A 16,183-nucleotide genomic window follows, 5' to 3' on the forward strand; every position below is an offset into this window, starting at 1 on the left:
TTTGTGTGTTGCTTTAATTGGTTAATGAATAAAGAAACTGCCTTGGCCTAGCTGATAGGGCAGAACTTAGGTAGGCGGGGAAGACAGAACTGAATGCTGGGAGGAAGAAAGGTGGAGTAGGGGAGAGACACCATGGAGCCGTCAGAAACAGATGTGCTGAATCTTTCCCGGTAAGCCATTACCATGTGGCGATACACAGATTAATAGAAATGGGTTAAACTGAGATGTAAGAGTTAGCCAATAAGAAGTTAGAGCTAATGGGAATTGGGCAGAGGGAAACTTTCCCCATAGGAGAGATCTACTGCGGACATGTATTTGTGAAAAACTGCTTGGAAGTCCTAAGCTGCTATCTTGAGCCTGCTGGGCTGGTGAGGTCAGGGGTGGCAGGTCATGGTAGGTCTGTGAGTCATGTGAATTAGGGGACTAGAATGGTACAGATGAAAGGCTTTAGGAAGGGCACAGCCATGGGTCACCCAGGGTCAAGACCTCATTACTCCTCTCTGCAGCCCCTGCCTTGCCAAAGGACGGTGGTTGTTCCTCAGTACAGCTAGTTGGGTGGATGGGGAGGCAGATGGATGAACCAGGAAAGGAATGGACCAGATCCTTTGACTTCATTCTTTAGGAGGTTACACTGTTGGCTCTGGGGAGAGGTTACACTGTTGGCTCTGGGGAGAGGTTACACTGTTGGCTCTGGGGAAGGTTACACTGTTGGCTCTGGGGAGAGGTTACACTGTTGGCTCTGGGGAGAGGTTACAGTGTTGGCTCTGGGGAGAGGTTACACTGTTGGCTCTGGGGAGAGGTTACAGTGTTGGCTCTGGGGAGAGGTTACACTGTTGGCTCTGGGGAGAGGTTACACTGTTGGCTCTGGGGAAAGGCAAAGCTGAGGGCTGGAGATGGGCTGGCTCCTGCATGTGGGATTCCTCTGTTTCCCCTGACCCTTCAGCTCTGGAGTGCTTCTCAGGGTCTTTTTCCACACAGGAAATGCTCCACTAGATCCCGAAGCATCTCTCCCTGACCAAGATATGCCTGTCCTCAGGAGCAGGAAAGCCATGGCTGTCCGCAGAGGGAGTCCTTCAGCCTGCCTTCTGTGGATGCTACTGCTGTGGGGAGGTGATGGTGGCTGTCAGGCCCAGCGAGCAGGTGGGACATTAAATTGGGGATGAAATGGTCAGCATTCATGTGTGGGCTACAAGTGAAGGTGTAATCCTGTAAATTAGTTCATTACTGAGTGTACAAGAGTATCAGCAATATAGTCCCTGTATCAGCTGTCCTACAACTGATGGGTGTGTAAGTGCCATCTGTTCAGATTGGGCCTGTAAGAGCAAAATAATTTGTGAGAGAATGTGAGAGTATACTGTAGTGTATAAGAGACTGTGAAAGACTGGGCCCATGTGTAAAAATGTATGTTAGTGAATATGGTTGTGTGAAAAATTTGTAAGCAAGTGTATGTTGAGAGGGGCTATGAAGAGGGTTTTTATGAGAGGGCTCTGTGAGAGAAGGTGTGTAAGAAGTGTGTGTGAGAGAGACAGACAGAGACAGAAAGACAGACACAGAGAGACACAGAGAGACACACACAGAGGGTGTTGTGTGAGAGAGGGATATGAGAGAAGGGCAGTGAGAGAGAGAGAGAGAGAGAGAGAGAGAGAGAGAGAGAGAGAGAGAGAGAGGAACCAATGGACATACAGACAGAGACAGAACCAAGGTGGGAGTGGCGGGCAGGACTGGAAAGTCTCCCCTCCAAGCATACCACCCGAACTCCACCGGCCTCTGTTGCTCTGTTGGGAAGCACATCCTCACTGCTGAGCTGCTGCCCTTCTGCTCCCACTGTGATGGCTCCTGCAGTACACTGTAGGAACCCCCAATAAAGCTCAGAAAACACCATCTCTCAAACAACCTAACTGGGAAATGGATGAGTAGACCCCATATTAAGGGCTTCTTTAATGAGGAAAATACTTATATTAATGCTCGTTTTTGTTTAATCAAAAGCATGCCGGGCGGTGGTGGCGCACGCCTTTAACCCAACCCCAGCACTCGGGAGGCAGAGGCAGGTGGATCTCTGGGAGTTTGAGGCCAGCCTACAAGAGCTAGTTCAGGGACAGGCACCAAAGCTACAGAGAAACCCTGACTCGAAAAACCAAAAAAAAAAAAAAAGCATTATGTAGTTTATGTAAAATTTATTTCTATAAAACATGCATTTGAAGCTTTATAATACTTCTTTATATAGGCATATTTAATATACATAAATATTTTACATTTGATATACTTTGTAATGGTAAAATGCTCCATGCAGTGGACTCTATGAAGCCTTGGAAATCTACATGAGAATTGGAAATCCACTGGAAACTTGTTTCTAGCATTCAGTTAAGTGTGGGAAAGCAGACCTTAGACCACCGGGCCTGGCACATTCCCAATACCATATAAAAGTTGGGAGCATGATAGAGCACATCCTGTAACCCAAATAGTAGGATGGAGGGAGGCAGAAAGACTTCAGGGGCTCAGTGGACAGGCAGTCAAGACAAAATCCAGAAATCTCCAGGTTCAGTGAGAGACCTTGCCTTGGAGAACTAAGACAACACTATGGAGCAAGAAACCCAAAGTTTTCCTGTGGCCTTTGCACAGGTACTCTGTGTACACAGACATGTATAACACACATACACACAGACGCACAAACACACACACACACACACACACACACACACACACACTAATAAAATGCTATTACTTTTTAACCAAAGTTAAAGAGGAGATCTTGACACCGTGTAGTGTCCCAGGGACATAAATCACGTCAGTGTGGTGTCACACATCCTCAGTTGGTCCTGGCTGTAACTCTGTAAAGCCACACCCTGCTGTGGGCTGTCAGTAAGAGGCAAGGCAGGCAGGCACCAGAGTGAAGTCTGAGGGGCAGGGGTTGGAGGGAGGGGTCTAAATCCCACCACCATTCCTTCCCGTCACCTTTTCTCTCTCCCATGCAGGCTGCAAAAGTGTGCAGTATGACCTGGTCTTCCTCTTGGACACCTCTTCCAGTGTGGGCAAGGAGGACTTTGAAAAGGTCCGCCAGTGGGTGGCCAACCTAGTAGACACCTTTGAGGTGGGCCCTGATCACACCCGTGTGGGGGTCGTGCGCTACAGTGACCGGCCCACTACAGCCTTTGAACTGGGCCACTTCCGCTCCCGCGAGGAAGTGAAGGCGGCCGCTTGGCGCATCACCTACTATGGGGGCAACACGAACACAGGGGACGCGCTGCGTTACATCACCAGCCGCAGCTTCTCTGCCCAGGCAGGCGGCCGACCTGGGAACCGTGCCTTCAAGCAGGTGGCCATCCTACTGACGGATGGCCGTAGCCAGGACCTGGTGCTGGATGCTGCAGCTGCTGCCCATGCAGCGGGCATTCGCATTTTTGCAGTTGGTGTGGGCGCCGCCCTGAAGGAGGAGCTGGATGAGATTGCTTCAGAACCCAAGTCTGCGCATGTCTTCCACGTTTCCGACTTCAACGCCATAGACAAGATCCGTGGAAAGCTGAGGCGTCGGCTTTGCGAAAGTGAGTGGGCTTCCCTCTGGAGCTTTGTTTCATTCCAAGGCCCTCCCCACCTGCCTTCTACACTAGCCGCAGAAAATTATGTGGGCAGAGATAGGCAGTATGCCAATCTCAGAGGAGGCTTGGGTAGGCAAGAATCAGAAGCAGGGCAGGCGAAGTCACCATTCCCTGGGGTTAGCAAAGCAAGGGGCCGAGTAACAGCCCCCACCCAGCAGAGTATGTTCAAGCACCTGTTTGGTGTCTTCCTCCGAGTTGAGGTGGTGTTGGGTAGAGGTGAAAAGGACTTGGAGAATTAAAGTGACCTGATCCTCTTCATCTCTGGTCTGTTGACCACCCAGAGCTCCTGAGGTTTCAGGCAGAACCCCGGTGGTCTAACTCTACAGAAGTTCATTGGGATAAAGTTTGGGACTCCCCAAGTGCTTGTTTGATTGGCTGTGTGATGTTTTAAATTTGTATGCTCCTTACAGTAAGGAAATTTTTGTTTTTAGAAATTCAAAGAATAAAATTTACAGAGTTAAAAAATAAGAGGCAGAGCCTGATCCTGAGGCATAGCAAGTTCTCCCAGAGAGTTACAGTGAGTGACCAGGAAAGGAAATGGTGGCAGGAGGGCTCCATGTATTCTGCCTGGCAACACCCAATTATCTGTGTGGCCCAGGAACTGATGACCTCAGACATCCAAGATGATCCAAGTCTTTTAGTTTGTTTGCTTAGAAATGGTGGAGTGTGGTGGTTATGGGGTTGAGTGTGGAAGGGCACGAGTGTTGGACAACAGCAGATGTACAGACACTGGCTCCAGGACTGACCTCCAGGACTTTAGAGGGGTCATTCTGAGGACAGTCCCTCCCCAGAATGGGAAGTACAGAGAGATTCCTTTCCCCAGCCTGCCTGTGGTTTTTACCTCTCACCTCTTTATTGTGGTGATACTGGGCGTTGGATAGCAGTAGATTGCCCTGTGGCTTTCTTCTCCAGGTCCAGCAAGGGCTGTGGTTGGAAACTGGTAGGGGGAGGAGGTGCTGGGACCAGAGTTTCTTACTCCCTTTCCCATTACTGCAGAGGAATGAGCCATCCCTGGATGGGAAACCCACTGGGTCTTCTGCCAGAAGTACAATCAGCCTTGGGGACTTAGGAAGGCAGTGGATAGAGCCTGGAGTGGGACAGCTGGGTGCGCCTTAGAGGGAGCAGGTCCCCAGGATGTCTCTGGCCTAAAACCCAGTAGATTATTCCACAAATTGTTGTGGCGCTAGTGTGACAATCTGCATTATTTACTAACCCACTGTTTAAATGAAATAGGCACATAGTAAGGTTCTGTACCTGTGGGGGCCGTGTGCTGATTTCTGGACTAGTTGTTCCCCTGTAGTAGTGGATCCTTGTCCCCAAGTCGATGAGGACTCATGGAGCTGTGTAGAGATACCTGGAAGCAGACTGGGTCATCCTGTGTTGGGGGAGGCATTGCTGAGAATGCAGGGTGGGAGGTCTGGGGAAGCAGTGCACTCTGGATGATCACAAATGTGTGGGACTCGGCAGATGAGATGAGGTGGGACCTAGGGCTGCTTTGACCCACCGGCTACTCTAATATCCCTGTGTACTGCAGTTACAGAGAATAGTGGGCCTGCTCATTTTCCTAGAGTTTAGGAGTCTGAGTAAAGAAGATGCTGAGGCAAAGGCGAGGTCACTGTAGGGTGTCATCCAGGACCTGGGCACACTCAGATCTGGGCAGGGAGAGAGGTTGTATGAGCAGCAGGAAGAAAAGTATTGTCCCATTACAAGAAAACTGGAGCCCGAGTTTGGAAGAGATCAGCACTGATGACGCGTTCTGTTTGACAGATGAGGACCCTGGTGTCCAGAGGGCTAATGAGGATAACCCATTTTCTGGCATGCAAATAAGGCACTGACCATGGACATTAGCCATCAACTGTATGAAAGAAATGTTCGTTCTTTTTTTCAGCTGCTAAGCTCCTAGTAGGCAGAGCTGAAGACACTCCATCGTTAGTAGTAGAACAGGGTAGAAGTGGTTGGAGAGGGAACTGAGCCAGAGTAGACAGCCTGGGTAGGACTGGTTGAGGGGTTGATGTAGGTTAATGCTGGCCATGAGTCTGGCCAGAGAGCAATGTCATGGCCCTGGCAGAGGGGCAGAAATCCAGCATGCAAGCTCAGGGGTAAGAGCTCCAGCTGTCGTTCCAGAATGCTTTGGGAAGCCAGAGGCCTCTGGTATTGACCACTGTCATTCTGACGGTCTGCTTCAGGTTGGTTCTAGGTCTTGGCAAGGCTGAGTCTAGACCTGTAAGTACTTCTTTGCATGAGGAATGTTCTGGGAATGGCAGAAAACTTTTTCAGGGAGCTCCTGAGACATGCTGCACAGCTCATAGGACAGCAGGGCCGGGAGTAGACTGCTGCCTCCGGGCTCCGTCCTGCCCAGGTTGGCCTCCTCCAGCTGTGACTGATGAAAAGGGCTCACCGTCACCAGCCTTGCCTCTGAATGGGGACAGTGCTTCAGTGCACAGGTGATGGAAAACCCTGCTCCAGTGGCTTAAAGAAGAAAGCTCTCTTGCTTTTGTTTTGTGTGCTTAGTTGTGGTTATTTTCTCAGGAGACAAAAATTCTCCAAGTATAAGTACACAATATTATTTTTTAAAAAATCAGTTTGCAAGCCGGGCGGTGGTGGCGCACGCCTTTAATCCCAGCACTTGGGAGGCAGAGGCAGGCGGATCTCTGTGAGTTCGAGACCAGCCTGGTCTACAAGAGCTAGTTCCAGGACAGGCTCCAAAGCCACAGAGAAACCCTGTCTCGAAGAAAAACCAAAAAAAAAAAAAAATCAGTTTGCAGACATCAGCATTAGTACCCTCTCTCATGACTGTGCACTTCAAAGTCACGCTATAAATTGGACACGGGATTTAGATTACGTTTTTTTTAGGCAGGCACTCCTGTTACTTTATGGCATTTCTAGAGACATGTCTGTTTGCTAATTCATGTGTGTCTCTGTCTGTGCATTTTTGTGGAGGTGCATCCACCTGTGCATGTGCAGGGGCTGGGGAAGAACATCAGCTGGTTTCCTGTCAGTCTCTGCCTCTTCCTTTGAAGCAGTCTTCCCCTGAACCCTGGGCTAAACTGGAAGCCCAAAGACCCCTGTAGTCCTACTGTTCTGCCTACTGCAGAGCTGGCCTTACAGATGTTTGGTGCGTGGGTGCCGGGCTCATCACCCTGGTCCTTGCGGTTGCACAGCAAGATCTCTTAACCATCAGGCCGCCTTACTAGCCCTGACGTTTACTTAGAATGATGAAATTGTGGTGCTTCTATGGCACAGTGAGTGAAGCTGACCCTTAGGGATTCTCCAGGTGCTTGTGGTTGTTCCCAAGATGCCTTACACAAATGTCTGAACACCAGTAGTAAATATCTGTGTTGTTTTTTTCTACCCACTTATTGTAGATTTCCCCTGTTCAATTGCATGCTCTGGAGTTCACTTGGTAAAGTTAGGCCTCTCCACTGCCCATCATGGTGTTCCTAGTATCTGTCCTGCAGGTCTTGGCCCTGTTCCTACAGCTTCTGTCTGGGGGGTAGACAGAGTATCCCTGCATTTCTTGCAAGGTGGCAGGATGAGGGCCTAGTTTACCCTGAGGCCCAGGGCCCTGCAAAACACCAGCCTGTGTCTGGCACTTCACAAAGCATGCTGGTTCTCAATCTGTATTTCTTTTAAAAATTGTTTTAAATGTTTTTTGATGTTATAGTTTCTTTCCTTTTCCTCCCTACATCCTCTGACAGTGTACCTCTTACTCTGTCACATTCATAGCCTCTTTTTCTTTAAATATTGTTGCATGTGTGTCTGTGTGTTTGGGTAATATATAAAATTGCTTGTATGTGTTTGTACTTTAAAAAAGTCAAAAGTCAGGTGCCTTTACAGAGTGAATCTAGGTCTTTTTTTTTTTTTAATTTTTTTGTGGGATTTTTGTTGTTGTTTTGTTTTGAGACAGGGTTTCTCTGTGTAACAGTTCTAGATGTCCTGGAACTATCTCTTGTAAACCAGGCAGGCCATGAACTCACAGAGATCCACTTGCCTCTGCCTCCCAAGTACTGGGATTAAAAGCATGCACCATCACCACCCGGCATGAATCTTGTTCCTCTGTTTCCATTCATAGGTGTCAGACCTCAGGGTGATGCTGCTTGCTGTGAGAAGCAGAAAGTGGGTTTGATTGAAGACATTCTGATGAACGTGTGTTTGAAGAATAGTGGAATCCAAGGATGCATGAGTGAGTGAGTGGATGGATGGATGGATGGATGGATGAGGGCCAAGTAGAGGTTATACCAGGAAACTCTCAGCTATTTCCTAGACTGTAGCTAAAAAGAGCAGGAAAGAAGTCACTCACTCCTCTCTACCCTGGATGCTGCCTGACTTTGTGGACATCAGTCACCCAAAGATTCCATGCAATACTGTCATTGGTCACTGTGCCCCTGGGACTGGGAGTGGGGTAGGTACAGGATTGGGTGGGTGTGCATGGGCAGAGAGGATGCCAGCACAAGCCTACCATTGCTCTATAGAACCCTGTGACCTGCTAACTTTAGAGAGGAGGTTGTTTCCTAGGCCCGGCATTCAGTCTAGTTTGACCAGGACAGGTCATGTGACTGCTCATAGTCCAGTTTTTAGCCCTGGAGAGGAAATGGGTTGAATATTTGAGCCTGAAATCTAATGATCTTGTTTATGATTTGGGAGTGAAGAATTTGTAGCTCTTCTTCAAGGAAAAGGCTTTTATACCCAAGGAAAGCTATGATGAGTAGAACAGGAGAAGGGGAGACAGATGCAACTCAGTCCTGAAAAACACATGCTCACTGGGATTCCCTCAAGAAAGTCACATGGTCCTCCATAGCCAGGATTCCCCAAATGCCTCAGAAGTGAGATTTAAGTTAATGCTTATCCACCCAGGGAGAAGGCATTTTTGTAAACACAGCTGTGAGATGAGGAGGGCCTGGTCTGTTCTGGTGACAATTGCAGCAAAATTCCCTTACAGTCACTTCAAGTATAAACAAAGCAAAACAAAATTAAAAAAAAAAACTAACAATGACATATTGGAAACATCTGGGAAGATCAAATCAAAGCGCATCACAGAATCCAGACATCAGAAATAGCCTCTGCATATGGAAGATGTCTGTGAGTGACATTGCAGCCTGGACTGCATGGGGATTATTCTGAAGAGGGATTGCATATCAACTGGTGATGTGAATTGTGGAGATATTGAATGGGAGGATACTGAATGGAGTGGATGCTGCATGGCTATGGTACTGATGTTGATGATAATGTTTGTGATGCAGAATGGGATGATGCTCTATGGAAATACTGCTGCATGGTTATGGTACTAATGTTGTTGATGTTTGTGATGCAGAATGAGGGTGATGCTGCATGGTTATGGTACTGATGCTGATGATGATGTCTGTGATACAGAATGGGATGAGACTGAGTAGAGATGATTCTGAATGGAGGCCATGTTGATAAAGCCAAATGGGGGTCTGGTTGCTCTCAAAGCCCATACTCTGCCATTTTTAACCAGCATAGCTACTGAAGGGAGAAAAAGTAGCTTAGAGAACCAGAAGGCTCTCAAGGCTGCCTTGGTGCTGGGTCTTACTATCACCATAACTTTAGGCACTCCCAGAGGAGTGCCTCCATCTTGTGGTACCCACTCCCTATTCTCTGTGGCCTGGGTAAGGTTCTCAGGGAAGCCAGTCTCGGTGTCAGCTTCCTGCAGTGTGTGGGGTGAAGGCTGTGGACAGGCTTAACCCAGAGCCTTGGCTGTAATTAAGAGCCCTTTCTATCTTGGTGGACTCTGTGGTGGCCACAGGACAATCTTTATATAGCTTATCTCCTATGTGAATGGGTCTCTGGAATGCTAGTTAGCTTCTGTGGAAGAAGCCTCCGCCTACTTCTATTCTGAGGACAGTCTGTGCTGGTCCTCTCTCCTCCATCCCTGTTGACAAGGGGCAGTTCTTATTGTTGCTTTTCTTGGTGAGCCGAGATGCTGCTATGAATTTGATGAGCGGGGCTCTCTCCCTGCTTCCACGGTCCTCTAACTCTAATGACTCACAACCACCCCCACTTACTCCTTTTCTTGATCTTTTAGCTCACTTTTATTCCCAGTGCCACATTGATCAGTAGATGTCCACTCTCCAGTATGACTAGGGGTGGGATGGGAGAGGAGGAGAGAAAGTCTGTCACCTAAGTGTGCATCTGGAGTCCTCATCGGAGAGACTCTACCCTGCATTTTGATTGGTGTGTGACAGTACTCTCTACTTCACTCCCTGAGGTCCGTATCTGGGGAGAGCACCCATTTGCCATCCAGTTTGCTGACACCAAGAGATCCTACACCATACACATATCACATACATGTCACATACAGATCATATACTTAACACCTCATTTATAATCCACTCCCTGCACGTGTGTGCGTGCATGCGTGCGCACACACACATATAACTTACGCTCCATATACACATCTCAAACATACACATACACATTGCACCCATCCCATCTCTTCTCCCTGGATGGATCCAGAGCCTGGAGAGAAATGGGTGGCAACCCAGCTGTGGGTTTAGAGTGCCACGTTGGGCCTGTGGCTTGGCCCTGAGGACCATATGGGCCACAAGAGGCAGCTGGTCCAGGCCCCACCCTCTCTGAAGGTCACTGTCAGTTCCTTTCAGGGAACCTTGTCCCACCAGAAATGGTAATCCTGCTAATTAACTCTGTTTGTGGGCCAGGCAGTTTTATTAGGAAGTGACTGAAAGGGAGGAAAAACTGAACACCACCCTTCATTTGCTGTTAATGAATTAGCTTTTAATATATGGGCTTTAGAAAGACTTCCACTGGCTCTGCCCAACCTCATCCACAGCTGCTTACTCCATGTCCTTGGCATCCTGCTCATACAGTGGGCATGTTCTGCCCTCCAGTTATTGCTAAGCTGGAGTGATCAGCTCTGTCTCATTTTCCAGAGCAAAGCTGTCTTCTCTGGCATTAGGAATGCACCATCCTCTCTCCTTTCATTTCACGTGACCCTTTATTATGCTTTTTTTTTGTTTTGTTTTTGCTGGTTAGACTGTCTCATGATGAACTCATATATGCTTATGAATTTGTTCCTGTGGGCTGTTTTATTTTTTAAAGTTTTATATTTATTTACTTAGTGTAGGAGGTCATATAGAGGTCAGACAACTTGTAAGGGTCAGACTTCCTCTACGATGTGCAGCCTAGGTATTGAACTCAGGGAATCATGCTTGGCAGCAAACACCTTTGCTTGGCAAGCCATTTGACCCCCCCTACAGGTTGCGTCTTAGCCAGGGTCAAAATGCTTGACCCAGTGTTAAACAGAGATAGAGGAACACGCTGGCCAAATCACAGTACCAGGAACTGGCCGCTGCACTGGTTTCCCAGCTCCCGTCCCTCTCTGTGACCTGAGTAACCTCCTTTTGCCCTGTTGCTCAGGGTGATGTCATGTACTTCACCTTATAGAGATCCAATGAGTTCATGCCAGGAGGTGCCTGCCGTTCTGGTGGCCCCGAGCAGGGCCGCTAAGTACATACACTAATACTTATATATAAGTAAATAAGAAGTGGCTGGTTACATGTGATCAAGTCTAATGATCCTGTAATCAAGCCTAGTACATTGTATTTTCTCAACTTTTATCCTCCTCCTCCTCATCTTCATCAACAACAGCAGCATCCTGTTATTGCCATTATCTCCTCCCAGAGGAATCCATAGAACCGTTTACCCCTAGCATCCCTTTCTCTGAAGTCGAATTCCTATGTATTCACAAACGCATGTGCTGTGTGTGTCTGCTTATGCCGTCAGCCAGTACTGAGCTTAGCAAGGCCACGGGCCATTGCATATCAGGTTGTCTCTCAACATCGGTGGATGCACTGCAGGCACGGTATGATGCCAGCCTTCTGTGAATACTCAGCTAGGCAGGGGACCCGAGGAGAACTGGGGAGGGGGTTGTGGTGCGGGCATCCCATTTCTCTCTCTTTTGGATCATGTGACTTTTTAGTACCAGGGTCAGCCAGTGGAGTCAGGCATCAAAGCCTGTGCTAAATCCAAGCTTTTTATTTATTTATTTAGGTGAATGGCTCCTTTGCAGCTTAGTTTTCTTCCTTTATTGAAGATCAGATAATCACAGCAACCATTACTGCCTCAGTTTCCTTATCTGCCAAATTGAGATGGTGGAAACAGATTCAGTGGCTGGCTGGTTTTGGCTGTAAATGCCATGGTTATTGTTGTTACTGTATTTGTATGTAAAGACTGTAAGAAATCAAATCAAAGTATACTAAACAGTAGGATTCATGCTTTCTATTATGAGAAGGGCACCGGGCAGAATCCGAAGTTCTTTGTGCGTTCTGGGAAAGGAACTGGCACACGAAGGATGCAGGGACCTTTCTTGGTTCTCTGTGGTGGGCGGCCAGTGATTACCCTCAGGCTAGCCCTAAAAGGCATCCGTGTGTAAATGTTTGATTTTTGGAATCCTGACATGTCATCTCCAGATGTCATCTCTCAGCAGTTTGACTGCTTTGCCTGACATAACAAGCTGGCTCTGGCAGAGACTGTGTGGCCTGCAAATCCCAAGGTGATGACTGCACTGTTTTTTTTTTGTTTGTTTGTTTGTTTTTTGTTTTGTTTTGTTTTGTTTTGCACACAGTTTTCTGACCCTGGTAACCTACTCTTAGGTGATGACTGAGAATCTGAAGTCACTGCCGCCAGCTTCTGAGTGACCTTCCCAGGAAGTTTCTTCCCAAGGCCTCCAGCCCCCCGCCCCGAGGCCTGAGTGTGATGTGCAGATCTCATTGAAGGAGTCTTCTCTTTCATTCTGTTTTCATGATCAAGATCATGCTAGTAAGCTGGCCAGCCCACGTGCCAAGCACAGTGTCTCCTCTACCTGTGACTCTGTCACTGCTCTGTGCTCTCCATAGATCCCTAAGATATCCTTATACCTTTTCAGGCTTCAGAATGTCTCTGCAGGACCAGAAGACGAGGTGAGTTAAGATATTCCCTGTGCCTAGCCTTGCCCTACCCAGCTGTAGGGTCTGTGTCAGCCCCATCAACCTGGTGCTAGTGCCATCCTGGTAAAGTGAGCTGCATCCTCTCGGATAGGATAATCCCAGTTACTGAGGCCATGTCCTGTCAGAGCATTCCAGCCCAAGGAGAGCTGACTGAATATCAAACCGTGGTTTTAGTTTTGAGTTGATAAAAGGGTAACCTACTGTGACCACAGTAAATTGACATTGCAATAAGTATTTATAGGTTAAAAAGTATGCCCTCAGAATCTATATATAAATTAAGTTGTGTATATAAATAAACATCTATATAATTAAACTCTGGGTATTTTGCATTTCCCGTGTCCCCCCAGCTAAATGCTTTTTAGCGAAACTGACAGAGAACAAGTGGGGACACGAGGTTACACAGGGTCTTGGGGCTTTCCAGAAAATGTGGCTGACTAATTACCATGCTTCTGATTCATGCTGTGTTTACTGGAAGATTGGAGGTAACAGTGGTCCACACTGTGTGAAATAAGTGACTTATTTTACTGTAAAATGTGCCCAATTTGTTTTTGCTCTTTGCATTAATGTTGGCTTGGGTTTTGTTGAATTGGATCAGAAATGCAGGCACGACACACATTAGTTATACAGACACATAGGCAAAGCATACAGGTACACTCTTGTAGTCATGGAAACACACATGCACACACACGATATCTACAAGGACCTATCCATGGGACAAGAAAGTATGCTCAGCGCTGTAAAGACTTTTCTCCTGGCTCCACATCCTGGAAGAGTTTTGTATGCAGTTGTTCAGAAAAAAATTGCTTTATTAAAAATCTGTGCGTACAGTTGTGACCTACCATATCATATTTTTCTTGAAACTTTAAATCAGCCTTAATTGACGCATGAGTGTGGCCTCTCACTGACAGCATGCCTGCTTATTTATTTATAAAGGGTTGTATAGTCCCCACTCTAACAGGCACACGGGAGCACGAAAGAGCAGGGTGGTGGGCGGTAATGATGAGGTGCGTGCTGGCGCTGCGTGAGTGAGTGGACAGACAGCTTTGCATGCGGGGGGCTTATGACCCTCCACAGAGCAGGTTCTGCACAACTTGCTCTGTTCAACATCGACTTGTTCCGTGTTGGCTACTGTGGAATTTCTAGTTTAATGAATATTCTCTTCCCAGGTGGTTCAAGGTTGTGTCAAGTTGACAGTTAAAACTATTACCCCATACTGGAGGCACAAACCATTGCTCTCAGTTGCCTGGCAACGGGCCAGCCTCTTTGGCTGGTCTCTGCTTATACTCCCATTCTGTGAAGTCATGATAGTCCCTCTTCAGGGCATTTTTGGTTCCATCCTCTATTCTGATTTTTCCTTTGTTGGCTGTCCCCAAGCCATGGTGTCTGGATTTTTCCCATTTCCAGACCCTTGCCTGGATCTCCAGTGAGTCCCTCTTCTCTTTCCTGCCTTCATCTCTTTCCTTACATCCTGTCTTGGTTGAGATATCCCTCCAGCCACCTGTTCCCTCTCCACTGTCCTAGCCTTACCTTAGTAACCTACTCTTTACAATCCGTCTTCTTTGCTGGACATAGCTCCCTTGGATAGAGGACTTGTCATTTGGCCCATTATTTTCTCTCATACCTGTGCCACATATATACCCGTCCTTAAAGAGTTAGTTTCCGAGTAGTGTATACCATCTCCTGGGCACCAAGTACTAGTAGTCACTGACTCGCTAACTGGAACATGTTACCTGGGCTGTCCTGAGCTCTGCTGACACCCCACCTCCCTGTTAGCACTGCTTCTGTTGTCTGCCCTGCTCAGGGAGCCATCGTCACAGTCTCTGGTGACACCTACTGGTTCTGGGCCAAGGGACATTCTTGTGGAGGGAAATGATCCTGTGCCCTGGGACACTGGAAGCTTCAGATGACAGGTGTCCCTTCCAGACTTCCTTGGATGGTGACACTCCACACTGAGCTCCACCCTCACCGTGAGAGCCCCTTCAGGAGCAGAAAGTCACCTTCTACCCAGTTCTAACACACTGTCCTTGTGCTCCTGGGCAGGGGTGTCTTTATTGCCTTGAATTCCAAACACTGCCTTGGGTTATAAGGGTCCACCTTTTCCCCTGACTTTGCCACTTGTTCCCAGGTGGTTCTTGTTTTCCACCTCCCCTGCCAAGCAGTGCCCTCAGCCATAGCCCTTAAGGCTCTGGGGCTCTTCTGTTACGTGCTGTGTGCTCCCCTTTCTTGGTTGTTCTCCTTGCCTCTCAGCTCAGATGTCACTCCCCTAAGGGGTCCAGTGCCCATTCTAGAAGCTCATTCATCACCCCATAACCACACTGTGTGTTTCCTCTGTAGCGAGGGTGATGCTTCTGGCCAGTTTGCCTGTTTATGTTGCATCCACCAATGGGGTGGGGAGCCTCTGACTGCACTCAGATGCTGTGTTCCCTTCACAGGCTGTAACAGATGTGTTAGACACAGGAAAGCATGTCTTGGATGGAGGCATGAATATATGAATGAGTAGGACTTGTTAGCTGCCGGATGCCATGCCTAGTGCTGCCTATGTCCTGCCCCACTTGCCCCTTAAGGCAGGCCAGATGGAGGGAAAGTCTGATTTTGATCCTTCCTTCTAGGTTTGCCTGGCTAAAATATTCCACAACACCTAGGGGCTGGGTTGGAGCTTCCTAATCTTAGCCTTAGGGACCAGTTCTCACAACTCACTCTGAGTTGTTCAGCAAGAGGGTATATGATTGGTGTAGGAGAGGAGAGATGTCTCTGCAGGACCCTTCCTTTTTATTTACTCTCCCTTTCCAGTCTGCAAACATGGCAGCAGCTAGCTTGCCGTCTTAGAAGGGTCAACTTTGTCTCCTCCCTTCACCTTCCCCTGCACCTGCTTTTTTCTGAGGCAGTGACAAACAGGGAGGACGGGGGTTGTGTGAACAGTGAGTGCAGCTGTCCGCAGGTCTGGCAGAATATTTTTTCCCCTTGTATTACGGTGTCTGCCACATACCCTAGCACAATGGCCCCGATGCTTACATGAATGCTCTCCAGGAGTTTGGCATCCTGACTATACCTCTCCAATCCAGAGGTCCTAGGAGGTGGGGACCCAGCCAGAGGAGCCAGGGCCTCTGCAGAGGCAGCAAGTACTCATTCATACATGTTGGCCTTGTCTTTGCTGGGTTACTATTTTCTGTGATGAAACACCATGACTAAAGAAAACCTGGGGAAAAAAGGATTTATTTGGCTTACATTCCCACAGCACTGTTCACCATTGAAGGAAGTCAAGACAGGAACTCAAACAGGGCAGGATCCTGGAGACAGAAGCTGATGCTGAAGTCATGGAGGGGCGCTGTTTACTGGCTTGCTTCCGTGGCTTTGCTCAGCCTGCTTTCTAACAGAACAAAGGACCACCAGCCCGAGGACGGCACCACCTACCACGGGCTGGACCCACCCCCATCAATCATTAATTAAGAAAACACCTTACAGCTAGATCTTATGGAGGGATTTTCTCAGTTGAGTTTCCCTCTTTTTCTATCTTGTGTTAAGTTGACATAAAGCTAGTCAAAACAGGCCTGGAAGAAAGACAGGATCAAGGCCAGGTCTCCAAAATATCCAGAGCAGGCATCAGGGGTGGAACTGAGCTAAGAACAC

At 48.0% G+C, this 16,183-nt stretch overlaps 1 protein-coding gene across 1 annotated transcript in view; it reads left to right on the forward strand.

The window, feature by feature from the left end:
• Positions 1-1,022: 1,022 nt before the first annotated feature.
• Col22a1 (collagen type XXII alpha 1 chain) overlaps positions 1,023-16,183 on the forward strand; it is a 210,689-nt gene continuing 195,528 nt past the window's right edge. Inside the window, exons 1-2 of the mRNA XM_041672342.1 lie at positions 1,023-1,140; positions 2,973-3,539. Coding sequence (XP_041528276.1) covers positions 1,023-1,140; positions 2,973-3,539 — 685 coding nt within the window. The remainder of the gene's footprint in view (positions 1,141-2,972; positions 3,540-16,183) is intronic.

This window comes from Microtus oregoni, unplaced genomic scaffold (assembly GCF_018167655.1).
Source record: "Microtus oregoni isolate MIOR12 unplaced genomic scaffold, Mior012 000022F_ref0000154, whole genome shotgun sequence".
NCBI lineage: Eukaryota > Metazoa > Chordata > Mammalia > Rodentia > Cricetidae > Microtus > Microtus oregoni.